The sequence below is a fragment of the Peromyscus californicus genome, unplaced genomic scaffold, assembly GCF_007827085.1.
Source record: "Peromyscus californicus insignis strain IS unplaced genomic scaffold, ASM782708v3 Scaffold_9__1_contigs__length_137607984, whole genome shotgun sequence".
NCBI lineage: Eukaryota > Metazoa > Chordata > Mammalia > Rodentia > Cricetidae > Peromyscus > Peromyscus californicus.
Window position 1 is genome coordinate 42,752,506 of NW_026294617.1, and position 14,848 is coordinate 42,767,353.

Here is a 14,848-nt window from a genome sequence, read left to right on the forward strand (position 1 = left end):
TGGGAAAACGAGAGAGCAGAGGAAAATTAATTATAATTATGGAAATGCAGCTTAAAGAACAAAGGCTTAAATATGTAACACAGGTCTGAAGGGAAATAATTCTCACTTAGTAACCACTTAACATTTAAGAAGTCTGCAAGTCTGAAGGAGAAATTGATGGTATTAGACACATTATTTCTTCCTTCTAATTGAGTAATTAGGAGATTGGGATTCCCAAGCATAGATGAATGAAATGATCATGGCCCTTTTCTGTTTGGCTGACCTCTCCAAATGGCCACAGCCTTCACAGGAAGAATTGGAGGATCTAATGAAAAAGACTAGCCATGGATTTTTCTTGAAGGTGATAGACTTGTTTGACATAATTAAGAATGAACTCAGCTGGGCAGTGGTGGTGCACACCTTTAATCCCAGCACTCAGGAGGCAGAGAGAGATAAATTTCTCTGGGTTTGAGATCAACCTGGTCTACAGAGCAAGTTCCAGGGCAGCCAAGGGTACACAGAGAAACCCTATCTCAAAAAACAAACAAATAAACAGAACAGAGTTGACTTACTACTTTCTCTCCCACCTAGGTTGCCCACACATGCAGACCTAGGCACTCAGAGGGCCTTTTCATCTCCTCTATTACTATACAGTGTAAATGTCCTTGACAAAGAAAACTCAGCAGAGAAATCATGGGGCTTCGGTTTCCCAGCCAAATCCCTTCACTGAATTAGATTCCTGAAGAAAAAAAGGGGTTGAATCGTCTCAACGTGAATGTTTTATACACAGACCATTGCTTGGCTCTGACCAATGCAGGTATACAACCTGGCAAGGAAGACACAGTAAATAATGCCAGTATGCTTAGGGACATGAAGTCACCCTAATCTAAAACATTAAAAGACAAAAACAGGCCGAGAGTGGCTCTAGAATCCACAAGCTGCCAGGAGATAGGGGAGAGCCCTTCAGAACTCACAGAGCCCGAGACCCTTATCTTGGGTGTCCAGGGTGGCAGAGATGGCAGGTTGAAGAGTATGCCTCACTTATGAGTGGTCATGGGAAGTGCTACAGAATAACTTAGGTGTATTTTAAGGTATAGGCTGAAGGAAGTAGCAGCCACTTGAAAGTGAGAGGAGAGGTCTGCAGAGAAAGAGCAACCTCATAGCCCACCCATCTTTTACAGCCTTGGAAATCCAGATAGAGTCGAGTGAGGAAACATGGGGATAAGAGAAGGAATGCATGGGGCAAGCTGCCTTAGTACCTCAGAGGCAAGAAAAGCCAAGTGCTAGAGATGGGACTGGGAAAGGAGAAGAGATCACATTGGAGGGAGACAATGGGTTCTCTACCTCACGGACTCCTGGTGACAGAAAGGGTGAGAGTGAAACCAGGTACCCGGAAACAGTGTCCTGATCACTTAGCGCCCAATCACATGCAAGCAGATGTCCAGGTAGGGGCTGGAAGAGCTCAGCGCCACTCTCTCGCGCCCACATACCAAATCTGAGGAACCAGACTTTCCATCTGAGGAGAAAGGCACAGACAAATGAACCGGCCTTCCTTCAGCCATCAACAGCTAAAATTAAGCTTAGGGTGGAACTGTTAGACGTGGTTCAAATTTTTAAAATGAGTTAGACCCTCAGCCAAAAGCAGCCAAACAGAAAGAAGCTGCCTGCCTGAGATGGTGTGATGGGACAAAGCACTCCAGGGAAATAAGAAACAAATCCACATGAATTCTGTACTAAGTTACGCATGCTCAATAACCCAGTCACAATGAGACATGACTTCTGGAGAAAGGCAAAAAGAAAAAGAATGAAGTTTAAAATTTTAAATACATATGGCATTGAAAATTTTATGTATTTCCAAAATATCAAGAATGCTCTCCAATCCCCAAAGATCATAGGACAAATACGCTTCACGTCAGCTCATTTCAAAGTATTATCTTTATCTTTTTAAATTTTGTTGACAGTTTTATACATTTGCATAGTGAGTTTTAGTCTTCTCGCCCTCCACACCCCTCTCTCTCCCTTCTTCTCAACAAGTCCCCTCCCACTTCCATGTCTTCTTTTTGGGTGTGGCCCAGAGCTTAAGCAGCAGTTCTTGCCTGAGGAGTGAGATCTTTATGAAGTAAGGGCAACTTATCGGTGGTTACACCGCTGAAGAGCTTGGCTCTCCCTCCCATAACAACCATTAATTGCAACAGTCCTTCTAGGAGGAGGGGGGTCTCATGGGCCCCTTCTCCACCCATGACGGAATGCTGACAGGCCCAATCTTGAGCAGGTCTTACACAGGTACCCACAGCTATGGTGAGTTCATGAGTGCAAGACGACTACGTCATAGCCAGAAGACAGAGCTGTGCTTCACACCTCCCCATCATCCGGCTCTTACAGTCTTCCCACCTACTCTTCTGCAAGGCTCCCTAAGTTTTGGAAGAAGTGATGCAGCTGTCCCATGTAGGGCCCGGCACTTCCACAGTCACTTGTTCTCAGCAACATTCACTTATTCTCAGCATTTCAGCCAGTTTTGTGTTTCAGCCTGGTCCCAGCTCTGGTTACACAGCCTGCCCATTCTTCTGCCCCATCTCTGGGTCTTCATTGGAGGTTAGGGAACACCTCTTCCGCTATATCTCCCTACTAGGTCAGGGAATCAGAAGAGTGTCTGGCCAAAGTCAGGCTCCAGCAGGCTCTTGTTTACCTCTACTGATCTTCCTTATTTGCACAATGCCCAACATCAATGCAGCAGACCACGTCAGTCAATCTCTGTGACATAAACTTATTTCCTGGTTCTGTTTGGTTTAGGTTCTGAAACCATGTGTCATGTTGTACTTATTAAATACAGCTGGCTGCTTTGGGATTATTTAAACCAGCTGATGTTACTGACAATTCTTTTGCTTTTTACTATTTGAAAAAATTTTTCATAAAATATATTTTGATCATATTCTTTCTCCTCTCTCAGCTCTTCCTAGATCCTCTCCACCTCCCTATCTGTGAGGGGGCCATCCCACCCCCACTTTTCCCCAGGGTACTCTTGAGCAGGAGCAGCAGAAAATATTAGATAGAAATATAGCTAGAGAGAGAGAGACAGAAACACAGAATAGCCTCAGGAGGGCCTGGATCCTAATCCATTGGGCCCTGACTGTCTCTGCCAAAGGACTTTTAATGGAATACCAAGGTGTGGAGCAAAAGACCTGCCCCCAGCACAGCCAAGTGCAGACCATCTCAGACACCTGGTGACCATGCACGTGGTCTAGCCATCCCCTAATGCAGCCCTGCTGTGTAAAGCAAGCTCAGATCTAACTACGAAACCTGTGTGGGCTCCCACACCTACCCATCTAACTTCACAATCTCCCTTTAAAAAAAAAATGGAAATTCAAAGATAGAAAGATAAGAAATACCAAAACAAAACAAAGAGCACACAAAAAAACACAGAGTCCTTTTGTATTGGCCAACTATTTCTGGGTATGGAGCCTGCCCTAAAGTGTGGTTGGTATAACCTGTGTAACTGATTGAAAAAAACGTATTTTCTCTTTCCAAGTAGGCATCAATTGCAAATAGTTTCTGGTTAGAGATGGGACTTTGTGTCTGGCCCTGCTTCTGCATACTAGGGTTTTGTCTGGATTGAATTTTTGCTGTCACGGTCTCTGAATTCATATGTGCCCATCATGTCTGGAAGACACTGTTTCCTTGTGAACATCTATGACGAGCTCAGATGGGGAAAGAAACTGGTACAAATAAATCTAGTTACATAATTCACAGCGGTTATGCTTGGTTGCTGCTCTTCTAGAGAACCAGAGTTCTATTCCAAGCACCCATCTCAGACGGCTCATAACAGCCTTTGACTCTAGCTCCAGGGTATCCAATACCCTCTCTTGGCCTCTGAGAAGACCCATAAACACACATGCACACACACACACACACACACACACACACACGTGCACATAAATAATGAGGACAAGAGAGAGAGAAATCGGGAACACAAAAATGTGTAGTTCCTAACCGAGTTTCTCTTATAATTGAACACAGAACTAATTTAATCTACCTAGTAATTTAATCTCAGGTAGTAGACATCTGCTAGCTTTTCCAGCTATCCCATTCCTGCACCAGCAACGTCACAAAGATGAAAGAACAGAGCTCTAATTGGGTTCCTGTTGCTGTGATAAACACCATGACCAAAAGTCACTTTGGGTAAGAAGGGCTTATTTGGCTTATACTTCCATGTCACAGTCCATCACTGAGGGAAGCCAAGGCAGGAACTGAAGACAGGAACCTGCAAGCAGGAACCGTGAATCAGAAACCATGGGGAATGCTGTTTACTGGCTTGCTCAGCTACTTGACTTACACCGGCCCAAGAGTGGCACAGCCTATAGCAGGTTGGACCCTCCCACATCAATCAAGAAAACACGCTACAGACATGCCCACAGGCCAGTCTGCTGGAAGGAATTCCTCATTTGAGGTTCCCTCTTCCCAGGTGACTCCAGCTTGTGTCAAGTTGATAAAAGTTAATCAGCAAACAGATACAGTTCAGAGCAGAGCAAGATGTCCACTGGATTAAGCAGTCTCTTCTATTTGGACTATAATTATTCCAAATTGATTCCAGCGAGAATATACTGCCACTATAACCAGAAAGTGAATGTAGGATGTGCTCTATGGACACAGATGTTACATTTTCAGCTTGTATTTAGAATCTTAGTGTAAAGAGTCCTCATTTTAATGCAGTCCTTGCCTCCTGGGAATACTGCTCGCTTCTTTGTGGAAAAAGAAATGTTAAGACATTTGTTCATTCAAGTGGATGTGTTTCAAAAGGCTATTGTATGTGTGGAATGATGCTGTTCTGTTTGTGGTGTAAAGGGTTTTCTCTCTCTTTATCCGGTTTGCTTGGTTATGTAAGGATGGTCATAAACATAAACAAGATGTCAAGTTGGTAAGCAAAAGTTGATTAGGAAGCACACCTGCTCTAGAAGCCCCTCCCTCCAAATAAACATTTCTTCACCACATCTTGCCCTGTTGTGTCCTCTTTCTGTCTCTCTTTCTGTCTCTCTGTCTCTCTCTCTGTCTCTCTCTCTGTCCGTCTCTCTCTCTCTCTCTCTCTCTCTCTCTCTCTCTCTCTCTCTCTCTCTCTCTCTCTCTCTCCTTTCCATGTTCTGGAGTCCCCAAAATACTATTACTAGTACCCCCTTAACATGAAACAGACCAACATGTTCACTGAGTTCACTGTCCCTGTCTCTCAAGTGTTGAGTCCCCACACAGACCAACATCCCTGTTCAGTTCACTGCTCCTAACTTGGCCCAATGCTGAGTCCCCACACAGACCATCATACTCACTAAACGCACTGTTCCTACCTTAGCCAAGGCTTGAGTTCCCACAGAGGGAGGAGCAGGGTGCCTTTCAGTTCTTAATCACTGAATCTCTTCAGGCAGAGAAACCCAAAGTGATGCCTTACCCTATCAGAAATCAGTTCTTAGTGCTACTACTTGCATTACAAATGAACAGAATCATGGTTCCAACTGGCTTTGATCCTCTTAATCTTGAGAGGGTTTAATATCTCTAAATCCTTTCAGAAGTAACTCTTGAATTATAAGAAGTAACCGATTCACATTTTAAGTGCTACACTGCCCCCTTGTGTATCTTGTGTTTGGTGAAAAGTCACTCACAAAAAAATAAAAATTGTAACCTTTTGAGACACTTCAATAGAATTTAAGACACTAGAACTAGGAAGAGCCTTAAAGCCTATCAAGACCTGCATGCTTATTTCACACAGGGGAGAATCACATACCTGAAGGATTGTCTAATGTTTCCAGTTCATCCGATACTGGCTAATGTCAGAGCAAGAACTCTTGACTGGAATTCAAAGCTTTCAAGGCCTAGGGGTATAGTTCAGTGGTAGAGTACTTGCCTAGAACTCATCTCTCAGAATGGGATGATAGCCTGAAAAGGACAGAAACCTTGGGTGGTAGAGCCCTGACAATCGGAGTTCAAATATCCAATCTCCATGTCAAAATCTCCAAGATTGAGTTCCCCTATCCACAAAACGGGATGAACTCTTACCAAGACTTCCAAAGGGCTCAACTGGGCAATGCTCATTATCAAGCCCTGCACGAAGAGGAGTTCCTTGTGACAACTAACTGCCATGGTCAACTTGACTGCTTAGAAGATACACCTTTGGCTGTGTCTGTGGGAAAGTTTCCAGAGAGGTGTAACTGAGGAGGACAGAGTTCCCTTAAGATGTGGATTTAACATCCCACCCACTGGAGCCCCAGGCTGAGGAAAATAGGGAAAAGGAGAAAACGAGCCAGGCACAAGCATTCATCACTGCTTCTTGGTGTGGGGGTAATGGGATCAGACGCTTCGTGCTCTTCCCTCAAAAATTAGAACCCCCCTCCTTTTTTTTTTTTTTTGTTTGTTTTGTTTTTTGAGACAGGGTTTCTCTTTTGGAGCCTATCCTGGAACTTGCTCTGTAGACCCAGCTGACCTCGAACTAACAGAGATCCACCTGCCTCTGCCTCCCGAGTGCTGGGATTAAAGGCGTGCACCACCACCACCTGGCTTAGAACCCTTCTTGATACCATGCTTTCCCCCACATGACGGACTGTGCCCTCAAACTGTGAGCCACAGTTTCCTTCCCTGAAGTACAACAAAAGCAACCAGTACTGACCGTAATATAATAACATGCTAACTGGAACATAACTAAAAAACATCATAACTGCATTCAAGTTGGAAGTGCATTTTAGCTCTCTGGATGACAACATTTAAAATAAGGAAAACAGCAATGAATGTACAGCATTTCAGCAATACAGAAAACTCCACCTCTTGAGACAAATAAGCCTTAGCAGAAATCACTGTACAACCAACAACATGCGTGTGATCCCAAAGCAGTCAACGGGACTCTCGGGTGAGAGTGAGAGGAACGCCAAGACAGAGCTTCTGCAGTAATATCCCAATTCCGTCCCATATCATCCCTGTTAAGGGTTCTTTACCACGACAGTATCAGGAGAGTCAGGCTAGAGAGACAAGCTGCACTGTCGGGGTTAGCTGAGTGATACCTGTGTCACCCTCAGCCATCATTTCATCTGCACTTCCTTTCTTTGCTTGTAAAATAAAGTCACCTCTGCCAGGTCACACAAGGAACCTGGAGGAAAGCACAGCCACTGAACCCAGCGTGTGACGCTGCACCCGTCACACGCTTAATTTTAAAGTAATGATACACACTGAATCTGTTACCAACATGAGGAAGAAACCCAGGCATGGAAAGTTGAAAACAGACCTAGATAGGATGTTTAACTAAGCGACACCTACGTTTCACAAAAGCTCTCTACTTCCCTCTACATCTCCTTGGGCTTCCGACGGACACTGCGCCACAAATTCCAGTGCCCCAGAAATCTTTGGCTCACAAATAAATGTCTCCCGTGGGAATCCCGATAGCAGGATGGACAAAGCTTATCGCTGACTATGAGCCACTAAACAAGCAGCTTTCAGCTGGGTTAAAGGCAGTGGTTGAAGATAATGTTTATTTGTCAAGAAAATGACTAACATTGATTACTCTCTGCTCAGCTACAGTAATCCACCCAGCGGACAAGCTGAAGTGTGCCAGACAGCTCTATTCTGTTTTCCTGTGTGACAGGTCAAGTCTTCAAACCCCAAAGGACAGCAACATAAGCGAGTGGACCTCTTTTTAACGAGTTACTAGAACAGACAGGCCATCAGCACACTTTAACATTTGAATTTGGAAGGCGCACACCATTCTAGTAATAAGCACTGGATGGTGAGCCTCAAATATTTACTGAACACTTCACTTCTATGAGCCCAGCCCCAAAGAGTTACAAACATCAGAAAGGTGTATTACTGGAATCAACCAGAGCAGAAAGGCTGGGAAGTAGGAAGGGAGAACACCATTGCTGTGTTTGAGGTGGTTCACACTGCTAACAACTATGGGTCATGAGTCCGGATGGAATGCTAAGGTAATTAACCATAAGCAAGTAAACTCAAGCTCTTGATTCAATCCAACAATGAGGCTATATTTGCATCCAGAACAGTACAATAAAGGTACTGTCAGAAACCAAAGGAGAGTCCCAGCTACGTAAATACAGCAGTCAGCTCACCATGAAACACACTGTTGTCCACCAGAAAATGCCTGCGGTACTGCACACAGCCCCTCGGCTCGGCGTTCCAGTAGCTCATTGTGGGAGGATTTCTGGCACAGCATCAAAACCAAATTGCCCTGTCAAGAGGAACAGAATGAGACAAAAATGAAGAAAACGGCAGCCACACGCTCACACTGGCAGCACAGTGCCACTGGTTGCCTAGCATTAGGGGCAACACACAGGGCTACAATTTGGAGCTGGACTCCTCCAGGCCCTAACAAATTTCCCACAAATCTGCCCAGGACCTGAATGTCTTTTTTCTTTTTTCTTTCTTTTTTTTTTTTTTTTTTTTGGCATACCAAAACAATAACTTCTTCCAACAGCATCATTCTGGACTCAGTTACTGCTTTCTGCTAAAGAAAGAAATCTATCATTAAGCAAGTTTCAGGACCGCTTATGTGCTCCAGGTCCGACTTACATTCCATCAGGACCCCCAACCAGTCAACCCTGGTAAGTTTCCATAAGTTTCACTAGCAGGTGGGCCATCATTTCAACTCCTGACTTTTGGGTTGGTACCATCCTGGCGAATTATGCAACAACTCATGAGATGTTAGAAATTATTATACTGTCCGTGTGGGTGCAGATACGCCAGACCACAGCGAAGTTTGCTGGCCTTCTTTTGGTTTATTGCAGCTATCTATTTAGGGCCACTAATCCCTGTTTCCACCCAGGCTTCCATGTAACTAGAGCCCGGCCAGGCCTCCAGCACTGTGAACTCACGGCACCTGCTGAGATTCCCACCTCTGCGGAGAGCAAGGACTTGAAAAGCCGAGATCTGAGCTGATGGCTTAAGCTGCGAAAGCCGATGTGCAGAACCCTGAACAAGGCCCGCTTTGTTCACGAGATTTGGCTAAAGTGACTTTTCAGAATTCCAACCTCCTTTCTGTTCACAAAGCCAGAAAAACACAAGCGAGGCTGGGAAGAAGCAAAGCGCGCGGGTTTTGTCATCTGTCCCACTGTCACAGTCTAGGGTTCTGTAAGCGTACCCCAAATTTAAGTCAGTGGCTCAGTGAGAAAAGCAAGCTAACACAGGGCTGTCTGTCACTGGGACGGGAGGCTCCTGGAGCAAACTCCCACCAAGCGGGTCTTATCTACACTCAGCCGACCTGCCTCTCCTCACAAGGCTAGACCCCCGCCCCTTCTTCTTACCTCACTCCTACAGTTTAGAATGACTCTCCTGTTCTGTGAGGCTGAGGCAGTCAGAACATCACGTGGGAGCACTGAGAGACATGGGAGAGAGCTGCTGACTAGAGACGGCCCTACCTTCATCCTCCAAAACCAACCCTTCATATTATACAGATGGCACATCGCAAGTACTCCTTCCTAGTTACATAAGTAATGTGGGAAAAGGCTGAGAGTGTAGCTCATAAACAGAGCATGTGCTTAGAAGTGCACGGCCCTGAATTTAATACCTACACCATAGATAAATAAGCAGAATTTTATTAATTTTTTAGAAACTGCCAGAGCTGATGGTACTGAAATCTGCCAGTTTTCTTTCTAGTCCCCCCTTCCCTAGAATAACTACTTTTTAAAAATATTTGTCATTCGAGCATTATACACAAATCTACAATTTTTGAAGTCCTCTATATTATTAGGGATACTACCTTTTTCCAAGAAAGTGATTTTTAATAATTAACAGTAGTATTGCCCAATTATAAAAAGTGTCCTTGTCACTTCTAGAGTAAACACGTTAATTTACATGGAATGAAAAAGAAGACCCTATCTATACTCGTGCTCATTTTTCCTTGCTAATTCAATTCTGTGGTTCTGTTATTATCAGATTTTGCCCCCTATACCCAACCCATTGCTGTAAAAGCACAAGGAAACCCTAAGGTGTTTACAGTTAGCAAAGCAGCTACATGTGCAGGGCTCCAATCCAGGCCTAATTAATCTTCTGAGACAGGTACCGTTATCTCTTTCTACCACACCAAAGAGGAGAAGATGCTATTAGGGAGACTGATTTGTTTATATGCCAGAAAAAGGCAGAAATACAACCTTCAATCATATCTTCAGATTCCAAACTCAAGTTTCTAACCATGATAAGGAACTAGGCTGTTAGATGATGTGAAGGTTTCGAATACGTCCTGTAGCCAGGCATGAGAGTTCATGCCTGTAATCCCAGAATTTGGAAGGTTGAGGCCAGGGGATACTGTGTTCAAGGTCATCCTGGGGTACATAGTGAAGTCCTGTCCAAAATAATAAATAAATGTGTGTGTGTGTGTGTGTGTGTGTGAGAGAGAGAGAGAGAGAGAGAGAGAGAGAGAGAGAGAGAGAGACAGAGACAGAGACAGAGAGAGAGAGAGACAGACAGAGAGACAGAGACAGAGACAGAGAGAGACAGACAGACAGACAGAGATCCTGTAAATCCACAAAGATTACAGCTAAAATACTGGGTTCAGTGACTCTCTTCCAAGATAAGAACATTGCAAAGGCCCTAGCCTGCTTCTCTGTTGTTGATTGAACACTGACCAAACTAACTAGGGAAGGAAAGCGTTTACTTTATTCTAGCTTACACTCTACCATCCATCACTGAGAGAAGCTAAGGCAGGAACCTAGAGGCAGGAACTCAAGAGAGACCACAGAAGAATGCTGATTATTGGTTTGCTTCTGCTCAGCTAGTTAGCTTCCTTATAAAAACCCAGGGCCAGGCTGGAGAGATGGCTCAGTGGTTAAGAGCACCGGCTGATCTTCCAAGTTCAATTCCCAGCACCCACATGGCAGCTCACCACTGTCTATAACTCAAGCTCCAGGAGTTCTGATGCCTTCACACGGAAACACATGCAGGCAAAACACCTATGCACATAAAAGTAAATAATTAAAACAAAACAAACAAACAACAACAACAACAAAAAAAAAAAAAACAGGGCCTAGGATGACACTCCCTACCCACAGAAGCGAGGCCCTCCATCAGTTAGGAATCAAGAAATGCCCACAGACATGCCCATAGGCCAGTCTGATGGAGGAACTCCTTGGTTGAGGTTCCCAGGTGTGTCAAGCTGACAGTTTAAAATCAGCCTCAAAAAAAAAAAAAAAAAAAAAAAAAAACCTCAACATTGTTTAATCTAGTCCCTCTCACTTCAGCATTAGAGAATTTAGCCACTGAGTTGTGATGAAGCCCTGGTTAAGTATTCCAGCCACAGATATGTGCTGTGATCTCAACATCTGTGTTCCCCAAGTTCCCATGTGGAATTCTCTAAATGGTGATTTCAGGAGGTGATGCATTGTGGTGCTAGCCTCCCTGGGGTTCCTGTCTTTATGTAAGAGGCATCAAAGCATGTGAGGATACACCAAGAAGTCAGCAGTCTGCAATTGGAAGATGGCCCTCCCTAGACACCAAATCTGACTTGATTCCTAGCCTCCAGAACTGTATTTCTGATATTTGTAAGCCTGATATTTGTAAGCCACCTTGTCAGTGGCATTTTGTTATAATGATTCAAACAGATTGACAGCATGAGAATAAATGAACATAGTCCAAGGCTTCAAGTCTTACAGGTGAAGCCTGTAAAGCCCTTGCTGTCCAAGCATGAGGTCCTGAGTTCAATCCCCAGAACCTACATTAAAAAAAAAAAAAACAGGTGTGGTGGCAGGACACATGTAATTCCAGGGCTGGGAAAGCAGAGACAGGAGGATCCTGAGATTAACTAGTGAGCTAGCGTACTCTACTCAGTGAGCTCAGGGCCAGTAAGAGACCATGTCTCGCCGGGCAGTGGTGGCGCACGCCTTTAATCCCAGCACTCGGGAGGCAGAGGCAGGTGGATCTCTGGGAGTTTGAGGCCAGCCTGGTCTACAGAATGAGTTTCAGGACAGGCACCAAAACAACACGGAGAAACCCTGTCTTGAAAAACCAGAGAGAGAGAGAGAGAGAGAGAGAGAGAGAGAGAGAGAGAGAGAGAGAGAGAGAGAGACCATGTCTCAAAAAATCAAGTTAGGCAGCATCTGAGGAACACTCAAGGTTGACCTCTGGCATACACATGTGTATCCATGAGCATACATGTGCATGCACATGCCTGTACACACACACACACACACACACACACACACACACACACACACACACACACATGCACACACACATAGAACTTTAGCTCCAACTAGATTTAGAAGAGGCAGGGCAACCACTCTCTAAAGGAAGGCAATTGAAAGAAATGTCAAGCTTCAGTTAAAGCCAAACTTCTTAGGAAACCAAAAGGAAATCGAGGCCCAGAAAGCATGTGTAACTTGCAAGCTATCACTGCTAGCTCTTCAAAACTGCAGAACCCCACCTTCAGGAGCCCAGAGTTCTTCTGAATGCTCTATGGTCCTATTTGTGTGAGCACAATGAAATGCACTTGTGTTGCACCTACCGAAAGCCAAGATGCTTTAAAAATGAGTGCCCTTTTTTTTTTTCAGTCTTATTTTATACCTCACAAAACATTCTACATCCTAAGGGACCTATGTAGTGTTTATATTATACTTAGAACTCTGCATAAATGCATTTGCATCTCATAGACTATGTAAGCTTATTTTATGGGTATGGGTATTTTGCCTGCATGTGTGTCTGTGCATCACATGTGCACCTGGTGTCCTCAGAGGCCAAAAGAGAACATTGGATACCCTGGAACTGAAGTTACAGATAGATAATTGTGAGTTGCCATGTGAACGCTAGGAATCAAACCCAGGTCCTCTGTAAGAGTAGCCAGTGCTCTTAACCATTGAGCCATCTCCCTAGGCCCCTGTGTTGATTTGTTATTATTACACCTCTTTATTTATTGTTAGTGTTTATGTGAGTTCACGATAGCCACAAGACACACGTGGAAGTCAGAGGACAAGGATCAGGAGTCGGTTCTCTCATTCCACCAAGTGGGTACTGGGGCTTGAACTTGGGTCATAAGGCTTGGCAGCAAGTACCTTTACCCAAAGAGCCATCTCACCAGAATGCATAAATTCCTGCTCATTACAGTGGTTCACAAAATTATTAACTTACAAGAATATCAGAAATAACCAGTAGTTATTAAAGAAAGTTCTGTTTCAAAGCAAGGTTAAGGTGGGATTTTTGGTTTTGCTGCTATTGCTTCTTGTTGTTTTTAGGAGGCAGAGTCACTGTGTGGTCCAAACTGACTTCACACTCACGATCTTAGCTTCATTTCTATTGCTGTGATAAAAAACCCTGACTGAAAGCAACTTAGGGGAGTAAGGGTTTATTTGAGGTCACAGTTCCAGGTCACAGTCCATTATTTTGAGGAAGTCAAGGTGATAGGCGCTTGAAGCTGCTAGTCACATGACATCCACTGCCAAGAGCAGAGAAATGAAGGCTTAGTGCTCAGCTACTTTTCTCTATTATTCTTACACAGTCGAGGGTCCACAACCAGACTATGATGACTAATGCCCAATTCCAGGCTGGGTCTCCTACATCCATTAAGGCAAGAACAGGCATATCCTCAGACCAGCTTGATCTAGACAAATCCCTCGCAGAAACTCTTCCCTGGTGAGTCTATGGTGTGTCACACTGGCAAAACTAACACACTCACAATCCACTTGCCTCTGCCTCCCACGAGCTGGGATTGCAGGTGTGTGGCTCCATGCCTTAATATATTTCTTCACTTTTGCCATTTTTTATTTGTATTTCCATGATCAAAACTATCCATGTAAAGACAGTCAGAAGACAGCCTAACACCAATACCAAACACATATACGAAATAAAGCACTTTTAAAATAAAGCATGATGCCGGGCGGTGGTGGCGCACGCCTTTAATCCCAGCACTCGGGAGGCAGAGCCAGGCGGATCTCTGTGAGTTCGAGGCCAGCCTGGACTACCAAGTGAGTTCCAGGAAAGGCGCAAAGCTACACAGAGAAACCCTGTCTCGAAAAACCAAAAAAAAAAATAAAATAAAAAAATAAAAAATAAAATAAAATAAAATAAAGCATGAAAGACAGCACTTTTAACTAAGAAAACAAAATATTTGAAATAATAATCACTTGTCAAACATTTTAAATTCTATAAATAAAAAAGAAAAACCTTCTACACCATATCTACATAGTTAAGCCTTCCTAAGAAGTTGCAGGAATGTAGAGTGACGCTCCCCACGATCTGTGAAACTCCTTCCTCTGAGAAACTCCTTCTCCCATTTCATCCTAGAGATACAAGTGCTGTGGGCTCAATCCAGGTGGTATGTATGTGGCTTGGGCAGGCAACACGGGCATCCTCAGAGACACAGTATAGGAGATTCCTATGGCTTGTCCTAGACCACCGAGTCAGGTGGGTCTAATGGATGTATGAGACACAAAAATTCTCTGTTGGACTTGAAGTTGTAGAGATGTGAGCCTCAGGGTCTAGAACTTAGAGCCACTATGTTTGGATAGAAGGGGAAGGCCTGCTTGAGCCTGAACCACACAAAGAGAAACCTAGTCCTCCTGATACCAAGCACACGGAAGCTAGAGCGACCCCTGCACCATGTGTTTAAATGAGCCTTAAATCTGCTTGTTGGTCTGCTTATTTGTTTAAGCCACGGGGAAATGAGTTTTCTACCATGTGTAGCCAAGAAACCTAACTAATGAAATATGTCACCATAGCAGAATGTGGAGAGCCCATCTGGTAGTCATGAGCCCTCCACCTGGTTTCAACTCTGATTCACACATGACCTGTTTTTTTAACTGGATCTCTTTGAGTTGAAAAATAAAATTGAGCTTAGGAAAAACAACAACAAATGTGCTTCCTTCCTACCTTACTGAAAAGTGTTCCCCACTCTATTTGTAGGTACTTT

At 44.1% G+C, this 14,848-nt stretch overlaps 1 protein-coding gene across 1 annotated transcript in view; it reads right to left on the reverse strand.

Moving 5' to 3' along the window:
* The window catches only part of Plch1 (phospholipase C eta 1), a 215,268-nt gene that overhangs the window by 173,541 nt on the left and 26,879 nt on the right, over positions 1-14,848 (reverse strand). Inside the window, exon 2 of the mRNA XM_052730847.1 lies at positions 8,067-8,185. Within this exon, the coding sequence (XP_052586807.1) occupies positions 8,067-8,145 (79 nt within the window). The 5' untranslated portion in view covers positions 8,146-8,185. The remainder of the gene's footprint in view (positions 1-8,066; positions 8,186-14,848) is intronic.